The 12,558-nt window shown below is 41.5% G+C and overlaps 1 protein-coding gene across 2 annotated transcripts in view; it reads right to left on the bottom strand.

Moving 5' to 3' along the window:
* The window catches only part of cps1 (carbamoyl-phosphate synthase 1, mitochondrial), an 89,320-nt gene that overhangs the window by 64,654 nt on the left and 12,108 nt on the right, over positions 1–12,558 (bottom strand). For both annotated transcript variants that reach the window (XM_007900136.2, XM_007900135.2), the window contains exons 10-16: positions 10,534–10,675; positions 8,029–8,106; positions 6,701–6,799; positions 5,158–5,253; positions 4,096–4,285; positions 3,070–3,227; positions 1,615–1,743 (exon numbers count right to left, since the gene is read on the bottom strand). In XM_007900136.2, the coding sequence (XP_007898327.1) occupies positions 1,615–1,743; positions 3,070–3,227; positions 4,096–4,285; positions 5,158–5,253; positions 6,701–6,799; positions 8,029–8,106; positions 10,534–10,675 (892 nt within the window). The remainder of the gene's footprint in view (positions 1–1,614; positions 1,744–3,069; positions 3,228–4,095; positions 4,286–5,157; positions 5,254–6,700; positions 6,800–8,028; positions 8,107–10,533; positions 10,676–12,558) is intronic.

Below are 12,558 nucleotides of genomic sequence, written 5' to 3'. Positions count from 1 at the left end.
ACCTCTTAAAAACTTCTGGATCTTCTGTTTACATATTGGTCTCTTGCCCTGAGACTAAAAAAAACTGAATTTGCACAATACCAGCAAAAGGATTGGTGGGGCAAAATGTGTTGCCTGGTTCACTTGAGAGTTCAGTAATACTTGAAAAATGATGGTTATTGCAAATATATTTGTTCCTATCACCAAGCAAGGTGGCATTCAGCCCAAATGTGACAGCTGGCTGTTGCAGTTTATAGATTAAATACAATCATCACTAACTGTAGAGGAAGTACTGGATAATTGTTCATACTCATGTAAAAATTGTGGCATAGAGACAGTTTACTGATTGAGGGCGGTACTAATTTTTTCGTGAATCGCTCAGTATATTTTATGTTCATTTAATGTAAGCTTATATCACTGCCGTATATCGTGGTATTTGTTCAAAACTACTCTTGGGCCAAAAGCACAAGTGCACGGCTGACCAAGTCACAATGCAAAAAAAGTGTGTCAAGCTTTCTTCAAAGAAATGCAATTGGGTAAATTCAATGACTATACTTTTACCCTCCTAGGGCGGAAGAGGAGTTGAGGAGTGCCTCTCTAGAGGTGAATTGCCTCTAGAATCACCCGCTCAGCAAATAATTCAATGGTTTTCTTCTGGTGTCCTCATCATTAATCCTCTCCCAAACAAAACTCACCTCATGGCTCTTTGTGAGAATATAAATGGTTTACGGAAACAGACCAACACAATTAAATTATCTTTTGGATGCCTGTTTAGGAGGACATTAAAGATCTCCACTATTCAAAAATATGGGAGTTTCTTCCAGTGTCAAGGCCAATAATCCCATATAAAATTGATCACTCGCTTTATGGCCATTTCTGGGACATTGCTGCATGCAAATCGGTTTATCTACAAAATACAATCTCTACATTTTACAGTTTATCATATGAAGTGCTTCCAAATATCCTCCTGATAAGGCATTATCAAACGTGAGGGTTATATATATTATTACACAACCTCAATCTTACAAAACATTGCAATTCAAAGCTCTATGGTGCCGATGGAGGGCGAAACAGAACTGGATATGATGTACATTGATCCACTGCCCAACTTGTTAGCCCAAGTTGCTAACCTTGTAACAGTATTCAAGTAAAAGGTGGGCGGTAACAGTAGCTCCAGCGTGTAGAACTTGATGTGCAAGGGGTTTATTAGTGAGACTAAGTGTTCAGCTGATGCCCTTCCCCCAGTCAAATGTCCATTCATACACATTTGCAGAGGGAATTCACAACACTCTGGATTCTGCAGCTCCTTAACTAAACCCTTTCATTCTTCAAATGATTTGTGAGCGAGACTGGGGCTGATCACATCGGGCTCCAGTGTTCTGCATTTCTATAATAGCAGCTTAGTATCATTACCACCCTAAGTCCTGCTTACTGATAAATAAACACCAACATGGGCAATGTGTGCCAGTTGAAACCAGGATGACTTTCAGTGTGGCACGTTCCCAGCCAACAACTCTGAGATCAATGCAATTTCATGCCAATTATCACCCGTACAACGTTCCATTACTCACATGGTTTCTGGGCTAATGAACAAAAATATGCCCCATTATAAAGAGCTTTTCTGAACTCACTTACCTTCTCAGCAATTTCCTGGAGTTTTTCTTTGTTGTCACACAGACCTGACCCAAGACCTCCGAGTGCATAAGCTGACCGCACCATGACAGGGTATCCGATTTTCTCAGCTGCCACAAAGGCATCTTCCAACTGTGTGTTCGAACAACAATGGTTTGGCATTTATTCATTCTGGGGCGGAAATGCCTTCAGTACTTTCTGGTATACTTTAGCTTGTGCTGAATTTCTGCAAATCTGCTAACGATTCTCCATAATGTAATGGGGATGTTAGTTCCAAGGGATATAACAAACCCAGTATAAACATGGGATGAAATGGGATGCAAGGGAGAGAATGCTTTCCCTTTCAAAGCATCTTCTTGAATCACACAAGAAACTCGCGGCCACAAAACATGTAGCCTACATGCGTGATAGGATTGCTGTGGCAAACTATAGGGGTTTAAAATCATGTGGAGATCAACACTCGTGTCTAACATGTTCCAAAAGACACAGAGGTTTGTGAGGCTACTGATTCAATGGGATGTAGAGGAATTTATTGGAGAAAACATTGTTACCAGTGTCAGTGGGTTATTGGGGGCCAAATGGTGGTGAGAACATGAGCACTTTTCAGAAACAACTATTTATGATAATATTGATGCTTGCATTCAATAAAGCACCCATTACAATGTAGGCTGACACTCCAATACAGTGCTGTGGGTGCACTGCTGGAGATGCTGTCTTTCGAGTCTGACGTCAAACCATCAAACCAAGGTTTAGTCTGTCTGCTCATCTACTCAAACACAGCAGATGGTGGTAAGACAGCCATCAACGGGATCATTAACTACTGAAAAAAAAGTGCTGATGATCAAACATTTTGTATTAATGTGACAAGATTAGGGTTATTTAGATCTCTACAGTGACGTAAAGCGAATATTTTATTATTAGGACATCTGCAGTAAATCTCATCTCATCCTATACAAATTGACAACTTTTAAAGGTCATCCATCACCCAATGATGATTCATTGATATAGCTCATTCTCTCACCCACTTGTTTATGAACCTCATTGATGACTTGCACCTCAAGGCGTCAGCTCTTGAATCACCAATGAAAAGATATTGGATATTTTGAGAGTGCATCTGTGAGGGAAGCTCACACGTTTCCCCATAGCATTCACTTTCATTTGAAAAACAGCTTGACGGTGTTATTGGGGGAAATAGTAGAGTGGGCGTTCTGAAAGGATAAAATCAAATGGGCCAAAGGGCCTTCTTCATCCAAATTAATCGTGTGATCTTGTAAGGATAGAAGGGAACAAGTGGGTAACAGCTCAAGCTACTCTCCTGCATTTTCTAAATGCCATTTATTAAGAGTATATGTTAGAGACGTGGAAGCAGGTGGCTTGATCTGTTAAGCAGTGGTGTGCAAGGGTATAAAAAGGAGAAATCAGAGCAGAGGGTTCAGCAGTTGCTCAGCCGTGTCTCACCGTCTCCACTGCGAAACTTGGAGCAATTTTCTCGTTGATCTCCACCAGTTTGTCAGCAAACAGCTGCCTGTCCTCAGTGGCCATGATAGAGGTGATGGGTGTTCCCAGCACTTTCACACCATATTCCTGCAGGATCCCTCGCTTGTGCAGCTCCACCCCTGAGGAAGAAACGCAGCAGGTCAACAACTCCTGAGCTAGATTGACAGCACATCAAGGTGACAGATTCTGCTAGTCAGTAAAAACCTGTCGACCTTCTAGGTATTGCAATTATGACACTTTCCACATTATAACTCACGTGTGCCCTCCTCCCAGAACATATCCCTCACAAGGGAAAATAAAAGATTAAAATGCAATAATACAGCTGTGGTGCAGGGAAATCAGTCACCTCACTGTTGCCTTTTGATCCCTGGAGATTTAAAGGCAGATTAGCTTTACCAGAGGAGTCTTTGGAGAAGCTTACCAAGGGCAACATTGTCTCATCTTTCACTTTGCGTTTGCGATTTCTTCACTCAGTTTAGTTGGGGACAAAGCTTGAGGGTGCGGGGGAAACAGTCAGACTGTTGAACAGGATAAGACAAGTATCGGGGAGAGTTCAAGAACTTTTACCAGTTTACAAAACCCAGGGAAAGCTTTAACATCAGAGCAATGCAACTGACATTAGTGTAATCCTTGCATTTGATGTAGTGCCTCAGCACATCATCGAGCCATCCCAAAGCACTTCACAGGATTTACTGTGAAGTACATTTGGAAGCTAACTCTGCAGCTAATTTGCGAACGACAATTTTCTGCTCACAAAGAGCCGTGAAGTTTAGAGCAGCAACTCCAGCAGATTAGCATGCATAGCCTGTAAATGTAAATCGTTTGACATTTCTTCACTGAGGAATAAATCTCTGGAATTTCCGTGGGATTCATGGAATTCTCAGTCATGTTTGGATACTCTTAAGCACAGTGATGGGTTTCCGCATGTGTTAAGACACCCGACTGACCCTAAAAAATGAATTGATACTTTCCCTCTAAGTAACTTACCGCAGTTCAAGGCTGTCTGTCCACCCATGGATAACAGGATGCCATCAGGCTTTTCTGCTTTAATAATGTCAATCACAAAGTCTGGAGTAACTGGCAAGAAATAAACCGTATCTGCCTGCTTGGTGCCCACCTCATTCGTCTGCACGGATGCAATGTTTGGATTCATTAACACAGTTTTTAGGTTTTCTTCCTAAAAGAGAAATCAATTTTTTTTAAAAAATGAGTATTTTCATTATAATAATACTTACATTTATATAGCACCTTATCACATCGCCAAAATGACTCAAATTGCTTTACAATATTTGCTGCAAAGTGATTTGTATGTATTTTGTAGGTGAACACAGTAGCCAATTTGCTCACAGCAATGTTCCAGAAATAGCCATGAAGTGAATGAACAATTTTATCTGAGATATTGTTGGCCATGACACCGGAGGAAACTCCCTTTTCTTTTCAAGGTATTCCATAAAATCTTTAACATTCACCCATAGAAGCAGATGGGACCTCAGTTTAACATCTCGTCTGAAATACGGAACCTCTGACATTACAGAGCTCCCACAGAACTGCATGGAGTATCAGCCTTGACTGTGAGTTCAAAGTCGTAACATGGGGCTTGGCCTCATAATCTTCTGAGTCAGAGGTAAGAGTACTACCAACTGAGCCAGGTTGACTCTTACACTTGTGAAACACTCCAATTAATGGCAAAAAATGGTCATGGATTCACATCAGTTATCATGTCACCTGATTGACATTAGATTAGACCCTTGTAATTCACTCCCAGACTACCAGTCTTTCAGCACAAGGTAGAGCAGAAAAGTGACACAGGTAGCAGTATTAACTGGTACCTTAGTGGTTTTACGAGACATTTTCAAAAGCCAGCCTTCAACAAAGGTTTTATGCTGTCTGAAGAAAACCTTGGATTACAGACATTTTTTCATGGCAGGTGCTTTGTTGAGAATACTGAGTGGCAAAGAGATGGGAAGAATTCAAGCAAACCACATGGATTATTTTGAACTTCATTAACTGAATATCCTGGATCAGTGAAGCATAGATCAGAAGACTCACCTTCAATGCTTTGATAGCCTGGGATCCAGAGTAGTCAAACTCTCCAGCCTGACCAATTGAGAGCCCTCCTGAGCCGAGCACAAGGATTTTGGAAACCTGAAACCAGCAAAATAAAATAATAACCCTTGCATTTGATTTAGCACTTCATCACATTGTCAAGATGTCTCAAAGTGTTTCACAGGATACTGAAAAGTAATAATAATCATTTCATTTAACAGAAGTGTAGTGACTGCGTATTTTGTAGCAAAAGAAAACATGAAGGAATTGTTGGGATAGAGAAAGTAACAAGTGCAGTACAATAGAGTCATCAATAAGCTATGAAAGCGTGTAAGAAACAAATTGATAAAATAGGTCAATAGGAAGTAAACTATTCACACCCAAGTAAAACCTGACGCGGTTTTATTGGGTTCAAGGTATTGCATAATGGTGAATTACTGAAGTAATAAAATTCTACAGTGGCTGCAATATAGTGCTCAACCAGTTATGTGTCAGAATATGCCACAGAGTCAATTAAGGCATAAAATAGAGGGTCTGAAGCAGAAGGGCATATTGAAAAGCTGTGTTGGAATGTAGGAAAATAGCAAAGAATAAAACTAGCTGATCAGCTAATCAGTATGTCCTGAACCTACACACTAAGCTTTCAGAATCAAGTTGATCCTCGTTGCAATCTCTGTTGTCAGGCTCTTGAGACAAGCGAGTCCAAAGCTAATGATGTTTTTTCGCTTCCACCACAGCTTGACAGCAAGTTCCAGCTTCTCACCACTGTCATTAATGACAGGCCAGCCAGCCTGGTTCATTAGCAGAACTTGGAGAAGCAGACCAGTCTTGGGGGCTGGGATTTTCCTCACTCAACTCCTGTTAACATTGCAAGTCAAAGCCCTAATGGTTAGAGTGGGCAAGCAAAGAGAAGTTTACTTTGCTTATTCAGTGCTCTGCAACAATCAGGTTCATCTCGAATAGTATCCCAGTGCATACTCTGGGATACCCAAGACTTGGCTCTTGCCGGCTTGCTTCTAAACTGTCACAAGGATTAGGTTTATAGAATGAGGACATCTATAATAATAATAATAATAATAATAATCCTTGCATTTGATATAGCGCTTTTCACGTCAGGAGGACGTCCCAAAGCGCTTCACAGAACACACTGTAAAGTGAATTGACTGTATATTTGTGGGCGAACGCGGCAGCCAATTGCGCACAGCAATGTCCCACAAACAGTCGTAGATTGAAAATGACCAATTTATTATTGTTTTGGGTTTTGGAGGGATTATTATTAGGCGTGTGGAGTAAGGAAACTTGCCCAAGGTTTCGCCCTGCATGGAATTGAACTCAGGTCTCTCGCTTGCAAAGCGAGTGCTCTAACCAGTGAGCTACAGGACTCCACAGGACTCTCTCTGGAGAGAGACGGTGCACTCTATATCATACAAACTGAAAACATACCCATGTGGACAGTGGTTTGGTTTAGAGACTCTTAAGCACGGTGGTGAGTGTCTAGGTGTGAACTTACACAATTGACCAAAATAAACAGGATCAGAAAACCAACCTTCAGCCTCTCAGGGGGAAGAGGAACCTTAGGCATGACTGAAGCGATGGTGGTGCCTTTGCCTCTCTTTATGAGTGAAATAAAAGCGTCGAACAGGAACTGGAAGAGAATGAAGCTGCATTAGACACAGGCAATCGATAACAAACACAGGTTCCCTTGACATCACGGCAGCCAGTGTACAGCACGCTTGGTGATAAGGAAAAAACATCAAGGAGCCAATGACCACCTTAGAATGCTACAGCAAAGATTAAGGCATTGAGGTCATTGCTTGTGTTTATATTCCGCATAAGCCTCCACCCCTACAAATCCCCTCTCACATACTCCTCTATTCCCTTCTCCCTCACATAGGCATCAAGTTTCCTCTTAAATACACTGATGTTTTCTGCTTCAACCACAGCTCCCGACAGTGAGATCTATATTCTCACCACCCTGTTGGGGTTTGTGTATAAGGGCTGGCATACTGCAGAGCAGATGGGAGGGATGCTGAGTGTAGTTGAGGGACTTGCTCAATGGAGATCAAGCATTTCCCTAGGTTACTATTATTTGCATAAATTACTTAGAGATAGAGAGAGAGAAAGAAAAAGGATAAAATAACTGTATAAAAATTATGTCAAAGAAAAGTGATGGCACTGTGGCCACACCTGTTGGTGCAGTTATCAAGATGGCAATTAATGCTCCAAAAACAGCACTGTCATCAGCTAGGTTCCCATGTACCTGCAGCTTTGCTCCAACTCAGAGATGTAGAATAACCTTAGCTCTGCTCGACTGGTACCGGCCTCCTGTTCATCCCTTGCACCCTCCGTCCCACCATCAGAGGTCGTGCTTTCAGCCACTACGCCCCAAAACTCTGGAACACTTTCCCTCAATTCCTCCGCCTTACCCACCTCTCCCCACTTTCAGGTCCAGCCAGAAAACTTTCCTCTTCTACCGTGCTTACAGCCACCTCCCCCCGGCTCGGAGTCAGGCTCCGCCACTATTAAGCACTCTGAGATGCCACCCTACATGGAGGGCGCTATAAAAGTACAAAGTCTTGTTGTTGTAGTAATAATTTACAACTTGCACCAATAGGGATAATTACAAAGAAATCAAGCCCAGTGTTTATTTGAAAATCAGAACCCAATTGCAAATTTCTGCACCAAGAAATTGCCCTGCAAATCAACTAAGACTGTGTTTATGGAAAAGCACTGTCACACGGGATTAATCTGTGCAGAAGATGGCACAGTATGTGAGCTCAGGTGGGGGGTGCAAGTTGGGAGAAGGGCCAGCTTGCCAAGAGTCTCTCTGTGCGTTGCAATGTGTAGAGCCTGCACATCCTGGATTTTACTTACTTCGGTATCCGTTGGGCCTCCCTTAGCCTCCGGATGAAACTGGGCAGTAAAGATCGGTTTGGTCTCATGCACAATTCCCTGAAACAAAGCCAAAATGTAAGTCATTATTATTTTCATTTAAAAGTTGTTTTTTTATTATTTTACTTTAATTTTATTTAAAAACGCAAGTCACGTCTTTTCCCCCCTTTCCCCTGATCACACCATTCAAGAGTGAATCCCTTGCTCCAATCTCTACCATTATTGTTCTGAAGCTACTATAGATAGGCCACCCCTAACCTCTAGAATTCCCTTCCCCATCTCACCCTTTCCCCATCTGTCTTTAAATCCTGCCTTAAAACCTACCTCTATGACTGTGCCTGTAAATACTTCTCCCACCCACCACCACCCCCTCTCCTTTACTTGGTGTCAAACCCTGCCTTTAGAAAGCACTTTTACGTGAAGCGGGCTATGTAAACACAAATTGTTATGAAATATTACACGCAGCCCAGGGATGACTCTTTCTCACTATCTTTCTCTCACCACACCTGCCAGCCCCATTCTTTTCCCCCTTACCTGCCTTTGTAAAGTGCTATGAGACATTACATGAAAGGCACTATATAAAGGCAAGTTATTATGATTGTTTTCTTTCCCTTCCTCAGCTTTGCTCAATACCTCTCCTGCTGACAAACTTGCAAGAACATACAATGGACTCGGAATATGAAATGGCGCCATATTAATCATTAGGTCGCTAAATCCCTCTACTTTTTCTTTCATTTTCTCCCTTTTTCGGGGATGCATCTCCTGCAATCAGCAAGGTGATGGGCAAACTTCTCCCAGATCTCATGATTTAGCCCAGCAAATAATAAAAAAATGTAGCTTCTCAGATTGCCCTCTTCTTTCATCAAACTCATGTGCAGCAGGGCTCTCAATCCAGATTCCCGCTGCACTGGATGGAGAGCAGCTTGCCCAGAATTTTTTAATAAAACTCCCAGCAAAGGGCCTAGTTTTGTTTCCAAAGCCCTGTGTCTAAAGCAGGCACCACCTATCTGGTTTGGGTCAGAAATTGACAAGAGGTTCAAATCACAATCATACAGTCAATTCACTTTACAGTGTGTTCTGTGAAGCGCTTTGGGACGTCCTCCCGACGTGAAAAGCGCTATATCAAATGCAAGGATTATTATTATTATTATTAAATCAGCTGCTTATACACCATCCAGTCCGATGGGAATCTAACTAGCACACATATCAGTAAGGAGATGATGAAACGCTCACAATCTTTACTCCCAAACTATGGCTGGATGAAAAACTTGTCGCAGTTAATAACCAAATTTGTGTTCATTAAAATAAAACGCTGTTAATTCAAATGCAAAACATCAGCTGCTGCAATTCAAATCCTGGCACAAAGTTCCAGTGGAACACGCACAGCATTCATATTTCAATGACTCCCACTTCCTGAAAAGGTTTAGGTTAATACCAGATAATAGCAGGGAGGAAAAAAAAACACTGCTATCTCCAATAAGTGCTTCATGCCCTTGAAAAAGTTCCAAAGAAGTTCTGAATTTAGAAGTGTCAGGACGTTATCAAGCACATTCATCCTCCCTTTTCATTTAACTCAACTTATGATCCTTACGCTGTGTAATTTCTTTGGCACTGAAGCTCCACAGAATGAAAATCATTCCCTGTACGCTCAGATTTATTATTCAAGGAAACAGCACTTGATGGAATACAAGGATTTATATCACCCACCAGCGCCAAGTCTCAAACCTGTAGGTTGCTCTCAATGATTTGCTGTCAGAAATAATGCTGTATTAAATGCTCCACTGAGAAGGAAGAACATGCAATGGAGAGGGGAAAAAAATACACACGGCAGAATTTGATTATTTTAAAAAGCAGTAAATCAACTTTAATAAATGTTACTGTCAGATTGAACATTTACATCCTTTTATTTTGTAACTCGCACCTTCTGCTAAGGTTGGTTTCACAACACGAAGTCTGCAGCAAATGGATCAGTTTTACAGAAACTGGTCCTTAAGGTGATATTTCCATGTTGCTAAATGCAGATTACCATCCCATGTCCTCACTCATTGTATAAACCATCCCCTAAATACATTACATTTCTGTGTAAAATGCTGATTTTGAAACTAAATTTTGATATAGCACCTTTCACATCAAGAAGTATTCCTCTTCGACCCCTTTCTACAGTCAACACCCCCCCACTCCTACCTGCCCACCTTTTCTCTGCCTTGGAGTCAAGCTATGCCATTATTAAGTGCTCAGAGAAGCAACACCTCAAAGCGCTTCACTGGTTTACTGTAAAGTGTACCAACTGCATTTTTGTGGGCAAAATTTGCATCTATTTACAACAGTGCCCATTATTTTTAATGCATTAAGAAATTGTTCTCAATTGAGGGTATCTCATAGATAGAACATTCTTACACAGACAGACTCCAAACTAGTGCAGAATGGTCCCTCTGTAAAACTTTTAAAAGATAATACATTGTTGTTCATTCTCTAGGTCTCCTTTACCTCATTGGTTTCATCATTGGCGTTCACAAACATTGGCTTCCATCCTTCTGGCAGCGTTGAACTGTCAATGGCGTATCCGTGGTTCTGAGCGGTGATGAAAGCCTGTCCGTTCATGACATTCACCACTGGTTGGTTCTGTCCCCTGTCCAGAGAAACACACAATTAGCATAGAAAGCACCTCGTAAATTCAGGCAGCAACCTTAAGCGTATGCTAACACCGCCCCCCCACTTTCCTCCAATGTTTTTTTNCTATCAAATAAACCAGCTCAGCAGCTACTGCACTTAAAAAGGGCAGAAGGTCTTAATTTGACAAGGCACACATGAGCAGAAATTCCACCTGGGTCTGTTTATATAGCACTTTGGAACTGCCAGAATTTGGCAAATTGTTGAATTTAGTCTACGGTTTGAAATTGTTTTTCAGTAGCTTTTAAAAGAATTTGCTAAATTCTGGACTTTTTAACATGCTCTATAAATGGAGTAAATCTGGACCCATGTGGATAAAGTGCAATGCACAATCCAGACTATGGCTTGCACTACCTTGTGCTCTTATAGTTAGGTGGGCTTCAGGGGTGAATCATTATCAGTGCAGTTTTCCCTCCTCTATTGAATGTAAGGATTTATGATGCACTGTTCAACAAATGCCAGTGACCATTAGGCATTCTTAATAATGATCCTTGCAATTTATTACACTACCTATAACAAGAACACTCAACATTTTGGTGAAGTGATTTGTGTTGCATACAGTGAGATCTCGAAAACAACCATGAATGGAATGACCAATTTAACTGAAAGTTGTTGGCCAGGAAACCAGGAAAAACTCTTTCCAAATAGCAGGATCTTTAATATCCACCTGAACAGGCAGACAGCATCTCAGTTTAACATCTCATTCAAAGGACATCTCCAGCAATGCAGTGCTATTCCACACTACTGAACTTTTGGGGGATCAGTCAGATGCCTAACTCATGTGGAAACCCAACACCATGCTTAAGAGTATCCAAATCAGACAGTGCCACACATGTATACCACTTACATATGAAATTTCCCTTCATTAGCACTTTCCCCCCCTTGAAGGGCTGCATATTCCAGGGAGTATTAGGTACAGGTTTGCATGATTCATGGTCTTGGGACCCAAGTGTGTGCCTTGATGTACTCCTGGAGTTTAGCCAATTAACACCACATTGCTGATAATTGAGGGCACTGTCTGGCAATTTTTCCACTGCTTATTCAGTGAGGACAGCCCTACTCATTAGGATTTGGGTTGCAGGGTTAGCAAGGAAGGTCAAGTGGGGAGGATCCCTGAATCAGGACAGTGCTAGTTTAAACAATGCGAGAACCGAAAATTAAAACTTGTATAAAATTAACGAAAAATTCAATTGCCACCATATCTGAGCACTTTCAGGACGTGGCTTAAAATTAATTTAGTGATAAGGAAAGAGAATTTTCACCAACCACAAAAGGATTGTCCAGGAACCATATAAGAACATAAGATCTAGGAGCAGCAGTAGGCCATTTGGCCCCTCGAGCCTTCCCCGTCATTTAATAAGATCAGGACTGATCTTCTAATCTAATTCCATTTACCTGCCCTAACCCCATATCCTTATGTTTTTTTTAAAAAAATCTTTTGATCTCAGTCTTGAATATGTTTAATGACTGAGCATCCACAGCCTTCTGGGGTAGAGAATTCCAAAAATTCACTACCCTCTGAGTGAAGAAATAGTATTGCTGGCTGCATGCTAGTCAGGTACACAGGTCAGAGTTCCTGTTGGCAATTCTCCACTAAATCTCTGCCATTTCCTCAGTTTTGGTTGATATTATTTTAAGAATGAAGGGCTGTGGATGGTGTACTGGCTCAACACCCTGTCCTTTCACCTCTGGGAGTTCAGTTTTGATTTCACTTCAGATGGATGAGATGAAAGCCATCTGGGACTCCGGAATTGAGGTTTCTCCCTCCGAGACTAATTTAAAGCATTCTTCTATCCTGTCCTCTGGCAAAGTTTGCTCTTTTCTACTGTGGCTGAGTCTCCA

This window comes from Callorhinchus milii, unplaced genomic scaffold (assembly GCF_018977255.1).
Source record: "Callorhinchus milii isolate IMCB2004 unplaced genomic scaffold, IMCB_Cmil_1.0 Scaffold6, whole genome shotgun sequence".
Lineage (NCBI taxonomy): Eukaryota > Metazoa > Chordata > Chondrichthyes > Chimaeriformes > Callorhinchidae > Callorhinchus > Callorhinchus milii.
Note: the sequence above shows the minus strand (reverse complement) of the source record. Positions and strands in the feature narration are given on the sequence as shown.